This window comes from Sus scrofa, chromosome 9 (genome assembly GCF_000003025.6).
Source record: "Sus scrofa isolate TJ Tabasco breed Duroc chromosome 9, Sscrofa11.1, whole genome shotgun sequence".
In the NCBI taxonomy this organism is placed as follows: Eukaryota; Metazoa; Chordata; class Mammalia; order Artiodactyla; family Suidae; genus Sus; species Sus scrofa.
The window spans coordinates 3,406,252-3,422,040 of record NC_010451.4 but is presented as its reverse complement, the minus strand read 5'-3'; the positions used below and the strand labels follow the sequence as shown (position 1 = coordinate 3,422,040).

At 55.6% G+C, this 15,789-nt stretch overlaps 1 protein-coding gene across 1 annotated transcript; it reads left to right on the top strand.

Annotated features, from left to right (window-relative positions):
* Positions 2,528–12,819, top strand: CCKBR (cholecystokinin B receptor). The gene is made up of 5 exons (XM_021062350.1): positions 2,528–2,763; positions 9,899–10,150; positions 10,305–10,554; positions 10,852–11,024; positions 11,219–12,819. The coding sequence occupies exons 1-5, from the start codon at positions 2,619–2,621 to the stop codon at positions 11,755–11,757; spliced, it is 1,359 nt and encodes a 452-aa protein (XP_020918009.1). The 5' UTR covers positions 2,528–2,618; the 3' UTR covers positions 11,758–12,819.

Genomic DNA, 15,789 nt, shown 5'->3' with positions numbered 1-15,789 from the left:
TTCCAGAGAGCATGGGCGGGAACCGTGTCACCGGAGAACTGACATGAAAAGAAGGCCGATGTATCTTCATGGGAGAGAACAAGAAGCATACTGACCTGAAACAAGGCATTTAGCCAGGTCAGTAGAAATCAGGCCAGGCAGGCTTCCTTGATGCTGTTAAAGGCTTTCTCTACCCTCAAAGCAAAAGTCAAAAGAGCAGCATAATCAGATTTCTATTCTGAACCTATCACTTTGGGGATAAGGTGGAGAGTGGGCGTAAGGAGGCATGAGTAAAATGCGGACCCCTTAGGAGGCTGGGAGAGCAGTGCAAGAACCCGTGGGTCAGTGTCCGTGGAGATGCAAGCCAACCGATTCAAGGAACACGCGGTAGCTAAAATCAACACCCCTTCATGATTGATGGAACATGGGCGTGAGACTGCTATGTTCCCAGGAAGCAGACTCTAAGACAGAGCTTACTGGGAGGATGTTTACCAAGGAGCGCTCTCGCAGTCAACACCTGTGTAAGAGAGAGGGGGGACCGTGGGGTTGGGCAAAGCCAGAAGCTGAGCAGCCCCAACGGAGACCTCAGTCAACCCCATGAGGAGCCGTGACCGCCTTTCGGAGCTGTCCTCTCCCGGGTGAGGGAGCTGCACGCTTGGTCCTCTCCCCTCATCGGTCATGGGATGCAGGATGCCCCAGAGAGGGAACATGACCTTAGGTGAGCCAGCCTGCTCAGCTCAGACAGCTCCCAAAGGGGCTGACCACTGAGGGCTAGAGGAGGAGGAGAAGACATCCTTCATTTTTGAAGACGCGTCTGAGCTTTTCATCACAGCCGTCACCACAGGGATGCAGGAACCTAAGGCAGTAGCACATGCATGATGATTGCTAAAAGCCTGATTTGTGTAAGTTGGGGGATGCACCACAGGTTGTAATCACTGGCTCACCTGCATCGGAGGGCCAGCGTTCAGCCCTATACCTGGCACATGCTTTGCTAAATAAGTGAATGCCAGCCAACTTCTTTTTCCATTCCTCCCTCCCTAACGTGGCCTGTGTTGCCCCGCCCCCACACCCTACCCTCATCCAATGTGGGAAAAGTCGGGCAGGTTATCTGAGGCCTCACCTGCGCTGGAGCTGAACAAACAGCACATCAGGCTGCTCTGGTGGGGAAGGCAGGCAGTGCCAGGAGAAGGGAGGGTGAGGTGACACCAGTCTCAGTAACCTCAGGATTAAATCCTCCTTCAGTTCCCACCCCCTACAAACTCCGTGCTCCCGGGACTGAGTCCTCTCCAAAGGACGGATTGAACAAGACTCTGAACTCCCAAACTCAGACTTCAGCCCCCGTCTAATGTGCTCACGGACTAAGAACTCTCGCCTCTGACAGCTGATGCTGGAGGCTGGAGAATGGAATTCCAGGTCCTAAGAGCCTTTCTTTGGAATGAAGAAGAATGATATCCCGCAGGGCTGAAATATTAGAGGAGGCAAGTCCTATGCCAGAAGCTGAGCCCACCGCGGTGCTGCATGCACCCTTGGGTTTCGTCCCCGCGGCACCAGGGCGCACTCGCCCCCTTCCTGCCCCCTCCCGTGGGAACCCCATGCCCTACAACAGGTTGCTCCACCTGCAAACAGGGAGCGTGAGTGTGTCGGGTGAGGGTGGGCGCTGCCTGGAGACCAGGGCCGAAGCCAGCCGCCTCTGCCCAGGTTATGCCTACACTCGGCAGGGGATGGAACCGTGCCCCACTCGCTCGCTTCCCACCCTACCCGCCTTCATCCCGGGCAGCTCTCACCTCTACCCACGCCGCTTTCAACACCCGAGTCACTCCTCCTCTGGACATCACTCTCCCCGACCAGGGTTCCCCGGGGACAAATGCCGCCCTCTCCCCACCCTCACCGTTGCGTAGGGCTTCTTGGGCCCTTTGGGCAGAAGCCTGGGTGTTGGGCCTAAGGTCGGAGCAGGGGTGCGGGAGCAGGTGGAGGGGCTACCCCAGCTCGGCGGCGAGGAGCTGCAGGGAACTGCCAGCGATGGTGTCGCCGTCCCTGCGGCCACTGCGACATAGTAAGTCACCTGCAGTGCTCCGCTGGGTCAGGGCATCAGCGCGGCCGCCAGTGCACCGCCCCTCCCCAGCCCAACCCGGTCCCAACGGCCACCTCCACGTTCTCGGTGCCACAAGGTAGCCGCGCCCCTACCCCACCCCTCTTAGGATCGCTGCTTCCCAACCTTCCTCCCCGAAACCTCTCCATCCAACCCAACGCGCGCGCGCGCGCGCACACACACACACACACACACACACACACACACACACACACACGAGAATTCCCAGAACCGAGACGGTGGTAGAGGGGAGTGGGCGGGAAGGAAATCTTCCCAGGACTGGAGGACAGTCACATGGGGTGGCCGGGGGCGGGGGCGTGGAAATAAGTCCGGAGCCGGGGAGCAGGGCGGAGGGAGAGTCACCTGGCGGGACGGAGGCGGCCCCGCGCCCGGGCGGGGCGGGCAGAAGAGGCGCTGAGGCGCGGGGTTCGAGGTTGGGGCGGGGACCAGGCGGGGCGCGAGCCTCGGCCGGAGGCGCCGCGGGCGCAGGTGGAGCGGCCGCGGGAGCCCGGCCGGCCGAGCGCGGGGAGGCGGCGGCTGGGCCGGGGCCATGGAGCTGCTCAAGCTGAACCGGAGCCTGCCGGGCCCCGGGCCCGGGGCTGCCCTGTGCCGCCCAGAGGGCCCCCTCCTCAACGGCAGCGGCGCGGGCAATCTCAGCTGCGAGCCCCCACGCATCCGCGGAGCCGGGACCCGAGGTGGGTGCCTCCCCGAGCCCCCTCCACGCTGCACCCCGCGAGGCCGACAGAGGTAGTCGGACGCCCGCGCTGTCCCCTCGGAGTACCCCCCTCAGTCCCCAGACAGCTCCCCTGCCACCTTTGTCCCCCTAAAACTCCATCGCACCTACGCACTACCTGGTCAGAGCCCTTTCACGCCCTGCTCCCTGGCCACCCTGTAGCTTCTGGTCACCCCCAAAACGCAGCGCCTCCTAGTCAGAGATGGGGAAGGGGAGGACCGCCCCTGGCCAATCTTCCCAAGTCTCTCCTGTCCTTTTACACCCAGTGCGGGGAGCCACCACGGGGAAGGGAAGGGAGGTGGGAGGACGAGGTTGGGGTAAGAGGGGAGCTGGCTCGGAGAGGGAGCACTCCAGAAGGCCTGCGTGGGAATTTGAGTTACAGTGTCCTGCGTCCCCCCGCCCCCCCCCCACAACCCCTTGCCACCCGGCAAGAGTACCCCTAACCTGAATTAGGCTGGACATGGGACTGGGGACTGCTTGGGGGCGGGGCGGGGGGGAGGCTGTCCCCATTTCTCTCATCCTCAAATCCCCTTGCCTCCCAAGTGGGAGCTCTTCTCAAAGCTCTAAACCCCCCTGCTTTTTGCTGTCTCCAAGTCCTTTCTAAGCCCCTCCTCCAGCCCACCTCCCCTTAGGGTTCACCCTCCTACAGCCCGGCTGCCCACTTCATCATCCTATCCCTTTGTGCCACCTCCCCCCCAACCCCCACTGCTTCCACACACCCAGTCCCCAAAGTGACTTTCACTCTTGCCATCAGCCAACACCCACATTTCCTTGACGACCCAGCTCAAGTCATGGTTTTCCCCTTCCAGTACCTTTTCTTTCTTAACTGGTTCCTGGACACCTGCAATGACAGTCCCGGGGCCACGGGCTGGGTACACGGGGATGCACTAGACCCAGGCTGGACCCTCATCTCCAGTGCAGGCAGGAGACAAAAACCAATGGGAAAATGACATCAGCGTGGGACTCCCCAACGAAAGCAAGCAAATCATGGGCAGTCAAAGAGGTGGGGTCTGAAAACTTCACAGAGGGCTCCTTGAAGTTCAAGTTCCATGGGCAGAAGAGGAAGAAATAGGATGCCAGGAGAGGGAAGAGTGTTAAGCAGAAGGAAATGATTCCAAGCTCAGGAAGGGAAAGTGGGAATAAATTGTAATGCAAGTATTTATTCCCCCCCCCCCGTAAAGTATCGCATGCTTCTCAGATCGGTCGCTACACGCGCTCTTGTTGTTACATTGAGGTTCTTTTATTCAATAAATATTTATTGAACCAGAGATGGCGCTAGGCATTAGGGACATGAGGAGAGCAAAACTGACAAAGCTCCTATTTCAGGGAGCTCACAGCTTAGTGACAGAGACAGACAAGTAAGCAGAGAATTGCCAGTCAAGGCAGGCAGTGCCTTGAAAGGGGTGTGGGAACACAGACGAGGCATTCCTGCAGCCTGGCCCAGCCTTGGGAATCAAAGTTGGCCTCCTGAAGCAGTAAAGCATAAATTGAACTAAAAATTAAAAAGCCAAGGGAAAGCCAGCCAAGCAAAGAGGCAGATAAGGCAAACAGCATCTCAAGCAAAGGAATCGTAGATGCAAACACCCAGAGTTTAGGTCCGTGGCCGTTTTGTTCGGTGTGTCATAGTTTCTGAGTGCCTGAGACAAGTACCGGAGAGGAGAGTGATGAATACTCGGCTAAAGAACAGGCTGGAAGCTTTCCAGAGAGCCGTGTGGACCTAAGACGTGCGGGTTTTATCCTGAGGGCTGTGGGAGCTGCCAAAATTGCAGTACTACTGCCAGGATTAGTCCTGCAAAGCAGAGGATGGACTGGAGGACAAGAGACAGGAAAGGGGCCTCCTTTAGAAGGTTCTTATATGACACTGGTCCTGGCGAAAGATGATGCTGGCTCAGACGAAACGACTGGCAGTGGATGGAGAGAAATGGATGGATCTGAGAGGCGCTTCCGGAAGTGGCATCAACAGAACTTGATGATTTATTAGAAATGGTGAGAAGAGGGCGAGAGGTGACACCCAAGTTTCTGACATGGACAGCTGGCTGGATGTTGGGCCTATATTGTGAGAGGGATACAGAGACACAGAAACAGGTTTGAAGGAGGAGATGATTCATTTAGAAACCCACTGAGTTTAAATGAGGATGGGGTCGGATGAGGAGAGACTGGCATCCTTCAGACTCGGTGACAAGGAAGCCCTCAGAAGGTGCTGTGGCTGTGAAGGCCTGACTGGGACAGGCTGAAGTTTGGGCCATGAGGCAGGGGTTCTGAGAGGGGGACCACGGGGTGTTGACAAAACTTATCAGAAGTTTGGTAGAGAGAGAGACAAAGGAAAACCAAGACAGTGCTCGAAATAGCATGAGATCGAGGAAGAGAGAGAGAGAGAGAGAGAGAGAGAGAGAGAGAGAGTGTGTGTGTGTGTGTGGTTTGTCTTTTGAGTGTGTGCATAGCAGAGACAAGAGCATTTTTAAAAGTTGATGGAGATGGGCCAAGAGAGGAGGAAGGCTGAAGTGCAGAAGACAGCGGCTAGTCTGTGAAGCGGTTCAGGGCACAGGTGCAAGAACTGGCCTCCCTCAAGGGGACACTGCTGCCCACACATTTGGCTGAGACACGGGCAGTCGGAAGCTGCCACAGGGACTCTGTGCCACACGCACTCAGCTAATAACCCCAGAGATGCATCTCACCCACCTGCAGTGCTACCAGCAGAAAGGGGGATGTCAGGAGCTCCCTGGTGGCCTAGTGGTTAGGACTCAGTGCTTTCACCGCGGCAGCCCAGGTTCCATCCCTGGCCTGAGAACTAAGACCCCACCTCAAGCTGCTGCATGCCATCACCAAAGGGGAAAAAAAAGAAATATGGATGTTGCTCATATTATTCTGATATCATCCACCTCAATTGGAAAGCTACCCGGGTTCACTCCGAAGCTGCCCCCAGGAAACCAGATGTCACCCACACTGTAACACTGCCCGCTGCCATTTAGATGCTACTCATCCATCAAACACACTCATTCTCATTTCGGTATTATCCACACATAATCGAATATTCCCCGTGCTCACGAGCACCCTTCTCCAGAGAGGACCATAACATCGTGGGGACCACTCTTAGGTGGTCAGTTATTACCTGCAGAGATACAGATGTTACCTGTTCACCGGGGTGCGCAGTTATTTCACTCCATCAGACCAGCATCTTTGTCTGTTTCTTTCGCATCTCACACTCACGCTCACTGAAATATCGCCCACGTATCCTTGCACGTGACCTCTGCTCAGTCAGCCACGACCACCGTCAGCTGCGTAGGGCCCTGTTCACCTGCAGACCTCTGAATGTGACCCCTGCTTCCTGAAGATGTTAGGCATAAAATGAGATGTTACCTGCAGACCCTTGCCCGTTCAAGTGTTGTCACACTCACTCAGATATGACCTACAGATACATAGCTGTTCCCTTCTCCAGACATTGTCCGCAGAAATATGTTACTCTCACCTGCCCAGACATCATCTCAAAGACTCGCTCTGATCTTACCTACACACCACTGCATATTACGTCTGCTCCCCCAGTTAGTACCAGTGGGCATTCGGATGTCCCCATCACCCAGCTATTAACCGCCATCAGCTGGACACCAGCCATGCTCACCACAGAGGCGTGGGTACCACTTTGCTGTCTGTGGGATGAAAGACCAGACCCAAACACGCCACTGAACGGCAAGATTGGAAGCATCAACAGCTTCAATGGCCTGCGGAGTCCTTTCTCAGAAAAGCCTAGTTTTTGTTTCATGTCACATTATCTGGATTTTTGGACCCATACTCCTCTGCCATCATCCGAACAGAACAAATGCTGCTCCTCTAGACCCCAGAAGCAGAACTGAACTGTCCCAGTCTTTTGAGTCCCCCAGGGTGAATTCTGCTCTCCGCGCATCCCCAGCGACACAATGCCCACAGGGAGACTGCCAAGGCACTACTGGCTGTACCCAGGAGGTGCATCTCCCATTCTCCCGGCCCTGAAGCCACTGTGGTCACTCATATGCCACCCACAGACACACGGATGCATTCACACTTTCACATCTTCGTTCCGATTGTTTCTTCTGACCGAAAAAATTAATAGACTATTTACATACATAGCAGTGTTAGGTTTACAGAGTAATTGAATGGAAAGCACAGGGCGTTCTCCTCTCTCCCTCCCTCCCTCTCCCTCTCTCTCTCTCTCTCTCTCTCTCTCTCTCTCTCTCTCTCTCACACACACACACACACACACACACACACACACAGAGTTTTCCCAATTAACATCTTGCATGTGTGTGGTACAATTGTTACAAATGATGAGCCAATATTGACGCTTTATGAACTAAATTCCATAGTTTACATTAGGGTTCACCCTTTGCGCTGTATGTTGTATGGTGTTTCACAAATGCATAATGACATCTGAGCCCCATTACAGCATCATACAGAGTAGTTTCACTGCCCTAAAAGCCCCTGTGCTCCACCTAGTCGTCCTTCCCGCCCTCTCCCAAGACCCCTAGCTCTGAGATTGCCTTTAATTGGCCTTTTTCACATCTCCTAACTGTTCCACAGCAAAGACGTAGGGACATAGTGGTGGCTGGAAATAAGCTAATCGCCGGAAATGTCCAGTACAACAGCAAAGCATTGCACAGTTGTGGGTCTTTTTTACTGGGACGTTGTCCCCTAGTTTTCAGAGGTCCCCATGCAGCGTGGGAAATTCATAATAGAAGGCCTGGTCCCATCTTTCAGTTCCACCACAGTTAGCCAAGTTCAAGGGCACACGCCTGGGGTGTATTAGCCAGATGAATGAACGAGAAATGGGCCTTTCACCCTTTAGAGTGCTGTACAAACTTGAGGTGTGGTTGTTGAGTCAAGAACCAACTAGTCGAAAAGAAACATCCAGAAGAAGTGATGCTATAGAGGTAGGGAAAGTAAGTGGGCAGGGAGGGCACTGGACCAGGAGGAGACACAGGGTGCAAGATGGACCACCAGCTCTCTTCTTCTGGGTCCAGGGACCTCTCTGACAGAGATCCCCTACCCAAAGGTCATTTCCCCCACAGACACACACACACACACACACACACACCCCTCAAAGGGTCACATGTACGCCCTCCATAAGCATTCCCCAAAGACAGGGGGCCCAGCTTCTAAATGAGACCCACAGTTGGTAGATGGCAGTAAAAGTAACACCTCCAAAGTCACGGCCTGTCACTGACCCCTCCCCACCACCACCCAGAAGATCCTCCAACACGGGTCTCCAAAGAGAGAGGCAGCCAGGAGAGAGCGTGCTGGAGATGGAGAGGCCCAGAGGTGAAGGATGGATGCATTTGCGTGGGGAGCGACAGAGGGGTATTTCAAAGTCAGTAACAGGCAGAGGTCCACACCTCCTGTGCGGGGGACGTTATGCCAAGCTCTGGGGATATGCTGGAGAACCCGGCGGTCATTGCCTCTGTCCCCGAGAGCCCACAACCTAGTGGGGAAAGTAGAAAATGAACCCACCCTACAGTGAGGAACACCCCGTGGGAGAGTCTAGGGAGAGGGAGGGGCAGCGGATGAATGACAGCGAAGAGGGAGGGGCAGCGGATGAATGACACAGAAGAGGGCGGGGCAGCGGATGAATGACAGAGAAGAGGGAGGGGCAGCGGATGAATGACAGTGAAGAGGGAGGGGCAGCGGATGAATGACACAGAAGAGGGAGGGGCAGCGGATGAATGACACAGAAGAGGGCGGGGCAGCGGATGAATGACAGAGAAGTGGGCGGGGCAGCAGATGAATGACAGAGAAGAGGGTGGGGCAGCGGATGAATGACAGAGAAGTGGGCGGGCCGAAGAAGGCAAAGCCTTTCCGGGATTTACAGACTGGCTTCTACTCTGACGTGGCCCCTTACTTGCTGTGTGCTCTGAGCAAGGGGCTCTCTTGTAAGCAGCACTTTCTTGCAGTGTACAGGAGCTTCTGAATAAGCTAGTTATTGTTATGGAGAAATGGTTTACTTTGGGAGCCAAAGCAAAAGTCAGCCAATGTTTGGGGCCCTGGAAGGCGGAGCTGCAGCTCTGGGCCCTTGGGTCCCTGCAGCCTTCGAGGCTCTGTCCCTGCCCTCTCTCCCTCCAAGCTCCAATCTCCCTCATGCCGAGGCCATGGGGATGCGTGACTGGGTCCAGTTTAATTCAATTCCGTTTTGTCTGGGTCTGCCCGGCTGTGACATGGAAGCGCCAAGATGAATCCTTCTTCCAACAGACAATGACGCAAATGAATGGGGTCAGCCCTCTGTCTAGTCCAGCCACGCTACGTGTCCCTCCTGTGAGCTCCCAGAGCCCTGGGTGGAGTCCTCAACCCCACTGCTTTATTACGCGTGTGACGATTCTGTGTATACATCTGAGTCTCCCTTTAGACTGAGCCTTTAGATAGCAGGGCATTCATCCTGCTCATCTCTTTGTCCCCAGAACCCGGTATGATGGGAGTCCTCTGTAAATGTTTTTGGCATGAAAATGAGTGTTTGGAGATAATTCAGCTATAAGGCAGAAAGTCAAAATGGTTCCAACAGATGCGTAGGGAACACACGCGGGTCAGAGGCAGGGGAGATTAGCTCCAAGTAAGGTGGCCGGAAAGGCCCTGCTGAAGGGGGCAGCCACTCTGAGTCTTGAAAGGCAATGGTGAACGGGAATTCACCAGATAACAGAAACCAAGTTTGTTGTTGGGGGGTATTAATGTGGGGTGTTCATTGCGGGGAGGGGGGGGTGAAAGCATTTTAGGCTGAGAAACCATCATGAGCAAGGGGGAAAGTCATGGGTGCAGGTGATGCCTTCTAGAACCTGAGTCATCCGGTGAGGTAAATGGGTGCATTGCAGGGAGGGGGTGGGAGGAGGAAAAGGGCAGTTCTTGGAGAATCTGGATGCCCAGCTAGAGGGTCGCAGACAGTTGAGAGCAGGCGAAGGGGTTTCCGTTGTTGTTACGGTTATTGCTGTTGTTCAGGACAGTGTCATGGACTACTGGGAGTCGCAGGGGGGATTTGGGGAGCGGGGCATCTGGCCCGGGGTGGGGGATGGGGATAAGTGAGATGGGAGAACCCGGCTGAGTGGGGGCCAGAGCCCCTGCTGCCACCTGTCCTTTTTCCCACCCAGAACTGGAGCTGGCCGTCCGGATCACCCTCTACGCGGCGATCTTTCTGATGAGTGTCGCCGGAAATGTGCTTATCATCGTGGTCCTGGGACTGAGCCGCCGCCTGAGGACCGTCACCAACGCCTTCCTGCTCTCACTAGCCGTCAGCGACCTCCTGCTGGCCGTGGCTTGCATGCCTTTCACCCTCCTGCCCAATCTCATGGGCACGTTTATCTTTGGCACAGTCGTGTGCAAGGCGGTTTCCTACTTCATGGGTAAGTGAGGCAACAGCCCTGCCTCCCTTGCCCGTCTCCATCTCCTAAAGCCTTTCCTGGACGGAGGGGTCCCTCTCTGACCGGGGTGAGGAAGTCACACTGCTGAGTGTGTAATGCAAGTTTCCTGGGTGACCCCTTCCTCTCCCCTTGCTAGGGGTGTCTGTGAGTGTGTCCACGCTGAGCCTCGTGGCCATCGCCCTGGAGCGGTACAGCGCCATCTGCCGACCACTGCAGGCGCGGGTGTGGCAGACCCGCTCCCACGCGGCTCGGGTGATCGTGGCCACGTGGATGCTGTCGGGGCTGCTCATGGTGCCTTACCCGGTGTACACGGCCGTGCAGCCGGCGGGACCTCGTGTGCTGCAGTGCATGCATCGCTGGCCCAGCGCGCGGATTCGCCAAACCTGGTGAGGGTGCCTGGTACCCATTCCTGGGAATTGCCATCTCCATCTCCATCAGAGCATCACGGCCATTCCCCAGAATCCTCCTCTAGCTTCTCCAAGAATCACCACTCCAATTCCTTTTCCGCACTCCTTTCGGGGCTCCTCCCCAGTTCTCAAGCCCTTCCCAGCTGCACCCCCAAATCCTACTTGTACCCCTGGGGCCTGGCCACCAGCTCTAGAACCATCAATCCTTGGGTCTTCCTCCATCTATGATTATACCTGGACAGAGACTCACGTGACTGGTCTGTGCTCTGTCCCCAGGTCGGTCCTGCTGCTGCTGCTTTTGTTCTTCGTGCCAGGGGTGGTTATGGCAGTGGCCTACGGGCTCATCTCCCGAGAGCTCTACTTGGGGCTTCGCTTTGACGGTGACAGTGACTGCGAGAGCCAGAGCCAGGTCGGAAGTCAAGGAGGGCTGCCAGGTGGGGCAGGACAAGGTGCGTGAAGTCCAGGAGGGGCGGGACTTTGGGAGGGGCGTGGCCTAGAGTGGGTGGGGCTTGGGAAAGGCGGGTGGGGCTTGGGAAAGGCCTGTGAGTCTGCTTAGAGGCTGGAAACGCAGGGCAGCACGTGGAGAGGGCTGCAGGTTTGGAGGCCTCGGCTTCTCTTCTGACCGCCCACCGTCTGTGCTCAGGTCCTGCCCACCCGAACGGGCACTGCCGGTCGGAGACCCGGCTGGCGGGTGAGGATGGCGATGGCTGCTACGTGCAGCTTCCGCGCTCCCGGCCCGCGCTGGAGATGTCTGCGCTGACCGCGCCCACGCCCGGGCCAGGATCCGGACCCCGGCCCGCCCAGGCCAAGCTGTTGGCTAAGAAGCGCGTGGTGCGGATGTTACTGGTGATCGTCGTGCTTTTTTTCCTGTGTTGGTTGCCAGTGTACAGCGCCAACACCTGGCGCGCCTTCGACGGCCCGGGTGCCCATCGCGCTCTTTCGGGGGCGCCCATCTCCTTCATCCACTTGCTGAGCTACGCCTCCGCCTGTGTCAACCCCCTGGTCTACTGCTTCATGCACCGCCGCTTTCGCCAGGCCTGCCTGGACACGTGCGCCCGCTGCTGCCCCCGGCCTCCGCGAGCTCGCCCCAGACCCCTGCCAGACGAGGACCCCCCCACCCCCTCCATCGCGTCCCTGTCCAGGCTGAGCTACACCACCATCAGCACGCTGGGGCCTGGCTGAGGGGTGGAGCGGGAGCAGGGGTGCGAGGCGGGACCGACGGATTCCTACAAGCATGGTCCCAGCCGGACACGCAAGAGACACAGACCAAGGGACACAGAGACTGACTCACTGCCATGCACGGGAAAAGGTGCACAGAGGAAACGAACCCGAGCCTCCCTCAGCAAAGGAGGCGCTCTGGACGCGGGACTGAGCCTGGCACATGGAGACAGGACATAACTTGGCCTTGCAAACGCCCAGCGTTCCCAGCCGTCACCTACCCTGCCGCAGTGGAAACTCCGCCCGGAGCCAACCTGCCTCTCACACGTATAGTCCTGGTACTGAATGCTTTAGGGTCTGGAGCCTGGCACAGGAATGAAGCCTGAGAGGCTCCAGGCTGCCCCCCCCCCCGCCTTGACCTCACTGTGCCCTTCCCCAGGCAGCGCTGCAGACACCAGCCTGCCCAACCTCACGCTCCCCAGATCCACAGGCTGCTTTGCACAGAAAAGTCCCCTCGTTCCTTCCCCGCCTCCCTCACCCGACCTCTTCAAGAAATAATAACAGACTTGACTTCCTCCTCAACGTTCTTTTTTGGGCTTTTTGTGGCCCATGAGGAGGCCACAGGGGACTTTGTGGAGTCCTCTCTGTCGAGTCCCTGCTGCTCACTCCTGCTGTGCATGACCCCCTGCCCAAAAGCCCACCGTCTGTGGCTATGTGAGGCGGTGTGGATTCTCTCCAGGCGGTCATGCTGGCCCCTGCACATCAGTGTCCTTGTCCGTAGCAGCTGCGAGTGGGGGTGGGAGGGGAGGACACATCGTGATCCCGGAGCACATTGTCAAGGTCCTGTATTCATAGATGCTTCCTAAAATTCTCGTGAAAAGAGGACGCACTGTATGATAAGACCCAGTTTATTCAATGTGTGTATGTATAACTGGGTCATTTTGCTGTACACCTGAACCTAATGCAACATTGTAAATCAACTATACTCTGATCTAAAATAAAAATTGTAAAATTAAATTTAAAAAAGAAAGAAACACCATGGATCAGACCATGACAGGTATACAGAATTCATTAAATAGTAAAGCCTTTCTTTTTTTTTTTTTTTGCTTTTTAGGGCCACACCCACTGCATATGAATGTTGCCAGGCTAGGGGTCAGATCGGAACTGTAGCTATGCCACAGCCACAGCAACATCAGATCCAAGTCTTGTCTGTGACCTACACCACAGCTCATGGCAATGCTGGATCCTTAACCCACTGAGTGGGGTCAGGGATTGAACCTGCGTCCTCATGGATGCTAGTCAGATTCATTTCCACTGAGCCATGCCAGGAACTCCAAGTAAAGCCTTTAAAAGAAAATTGTGGCCACACCAGCAGCATAAGGAAGCTCCCAGGCCAGGGATCGAACCTGGGCACCTCCATAGCAACCCAAGTAGCTGCAGTCAGGTTCTTAACCCACTGTATCCCCACAGGAATTCCCAGGAGCAGGGCCTCTCTAATGTCCTCTTCCCCGGTGTCAGAACCTGCTCAAACTTCTGTCCCTCGGAAGCGTCCTCACTGGTCAGCAACGTGGAGGAGGGGGTCAGGGGGCGGGGTGGGGAGGCAGGGAGCTGGACCTGAATAGGAGTCCCAGAGCCCAGCCTCCCTTGGGAATATAAGACGGATCCAGCCCCGGAGAGAGGCAGAGACTGCAACATCCCCCTCCACGAACCCAGTGACAAATGGAGAAGAACAGATGGCCTCACCAAAGGGACAGATATGGATAATCAGAGGCATGATATGCTGGGAGGGGGCTCCTTGACACTTCGTCTTGAAACAGATGGGGAAACCGAGACCCAGAGCAGGAAAGAAAGCTATTCAAGGTCATGCGCTCCATTAGAGCGAGACAGAAATAATCCTATTGACGCAGAGGCTGAGCTGGAGGTGGGAGAGAAGCCACACCCATCGGGAGGCAGACCCAAGTTTTGCAAGGCCTGGAGCTTATAAAATTGGGTGTCTCTTTTAAGAAAAAAAAAAAAAATACAAAATTACAGATACACAATTGCTAGGACACGATCCGGGGCCTTGGGAGAGACTTAGGCAAGTGAGAAGCCCTGAAATTTAAACCTCGTTAGTGTCACAGCCAATAATACCTTCAACATCTACCCACTAATGATGCTGGACCAGGGTCGGATGGAGTGAGGGACAATGAGAAAGGCGTGGTCTTCTGTTCACCAGTGCGGAGGCCGCTCCCCTCGGGGCTTCCTGCAGGACGCTGGGCTGCAAGAGGCAGGAGGAAGGAAGACGAGGAGGGAGAAGCCGTTCCAAGCTGTCAGCGAAGACGGTGCTGGTTAAAAATAGAATCCCAGCTGGTCTGAGATGCCGAAAGCAAGATACTGGGCCTTTCTCTCTCATGCCAGCTTTTCCAGGGGGGTGGAGGTAGGCTTGCCCATAGCCCTTGCCACACTCCCCACCCCACCCCCATCCCTTCTGAGGGAGATACAACCCAGAGGCTGCCCCAGAGGGAGCCCCTCCAGGTGGGACCTGGGGTCCTGCTGACCGCAGAGTCAGACAGCAGTGGGGAACCCCATGGGGGGAGGGATCCGGACAGCCTCTCAGCCTGGAGTGTGAGCTTAAGCGCAGGGCCCAGGGCTTGCCTAGAACCTAGCACCAAGGCAGGGCCCGAATCACGCCATGTCACACACCAAGCAGCCCTTTCGTTCGTGGAATAACCGACACAGCCACCCTTCCACCCTGCGCCCAATCCAGTCACCAGATGTGAAGTCTCACAGCCTCCCATCTATTTCCATCTCCTGAAATCCGACAAAACAGGCCAGGTCCAGATTGAACAGCACTGTCTCCTTAAAGTCCTGCTTGGTCATCCTCACCAGGCTTGTCTGCTCTTCGAGCACCTCCTGCTTTCTCTCTTCTCTCGTAGTTATTTGTGTTCCTGCTTGATTTCCCATCCTGGGCAGGGGGTAGATGACAGAGCCCGGACCTGGGAGGTGGGGTGATGGAGGCGGTGGGGTGAGAGCCGCTGCTTCTTGGTGCCGAGGGAGCATAGTTTATGTACACCCGTTCATTTCATCCTCGGGACTCTGCTACCCAACAGAAGAGGAAAGTGAAGAAGAAAGTGAAGCTGAGAATGCTTAGGGGAGTTACACGAGGTCCTGCAGCTAGGACGGAGGCAGGACCTGAGCTCAGGTATCTGCCTCCAAGGCTTTGTTTCTTTCCATCATGTTGTGTTGCTTGCCTTCCTTTAAGCTTTGGAGATCTGGGTTCCAGTGGTCCTGCCAGTGGGACGTCAAGGTCCCTTCAAAGAGATTGAACTGAAAGCCTCTGGCCAAGACAAGAATGAGCAGCCCCTTATCACCCACCTCACTGTGACGCCCCTTCCCCACCTTGAGCCCCCTGGCCTGCTCCTTCTTACATACCTACCAAGAAAGATATGGGGCCCACTCTTCATCCCGCCCCATACGGCCTTGCACAGCCCCAGTCAACCAGCAAGTGTATCATAGGACCACTCTTGACCCAACCAATCAGCAGGTCAGCAGGTGTATCCTGAGACCTCTCCTCTCCCGGGGCTATAAAAACATACATGCCCATGTGCCCAGGGTCGGCTCTGCCCCTCATTATCAGGAAGCTGACCCACTGTTTTAACGTCATCTCTCACCTCAATAAATTTGTCTTTTCTTCACCTTGCTTTGAATCTGGAAACTTCTTTCTGACCCAGGAGCAGAGACCACGACAATGCCTTTTAAACATTGGATGATTTTGTGCAAGTTACCTCAGTGAGTCTCGGTCTCAGCTGTAAAAATGGGAATAATTACATTAACTTATGTGATACTGTGATTATAGTAAGAAATAGATGTTCAGTCTTTGTCCTATTCCTGGCACAGAGCTCCTCAGAATTCCCTAAGTAAAGAGAGCCATAAAGATGTCTTTTGTTATGTCAATGAGATGACTCTCAGAAAGCCCCCAGGTCACCTAAGGATGGGAGCCAGTTGTCAGAAGAATCAACCCGGTGATCAGAGCGCTTTAAGTTTCCCTCCCACTCCCCAAACTCCGAAGAGGGGAGA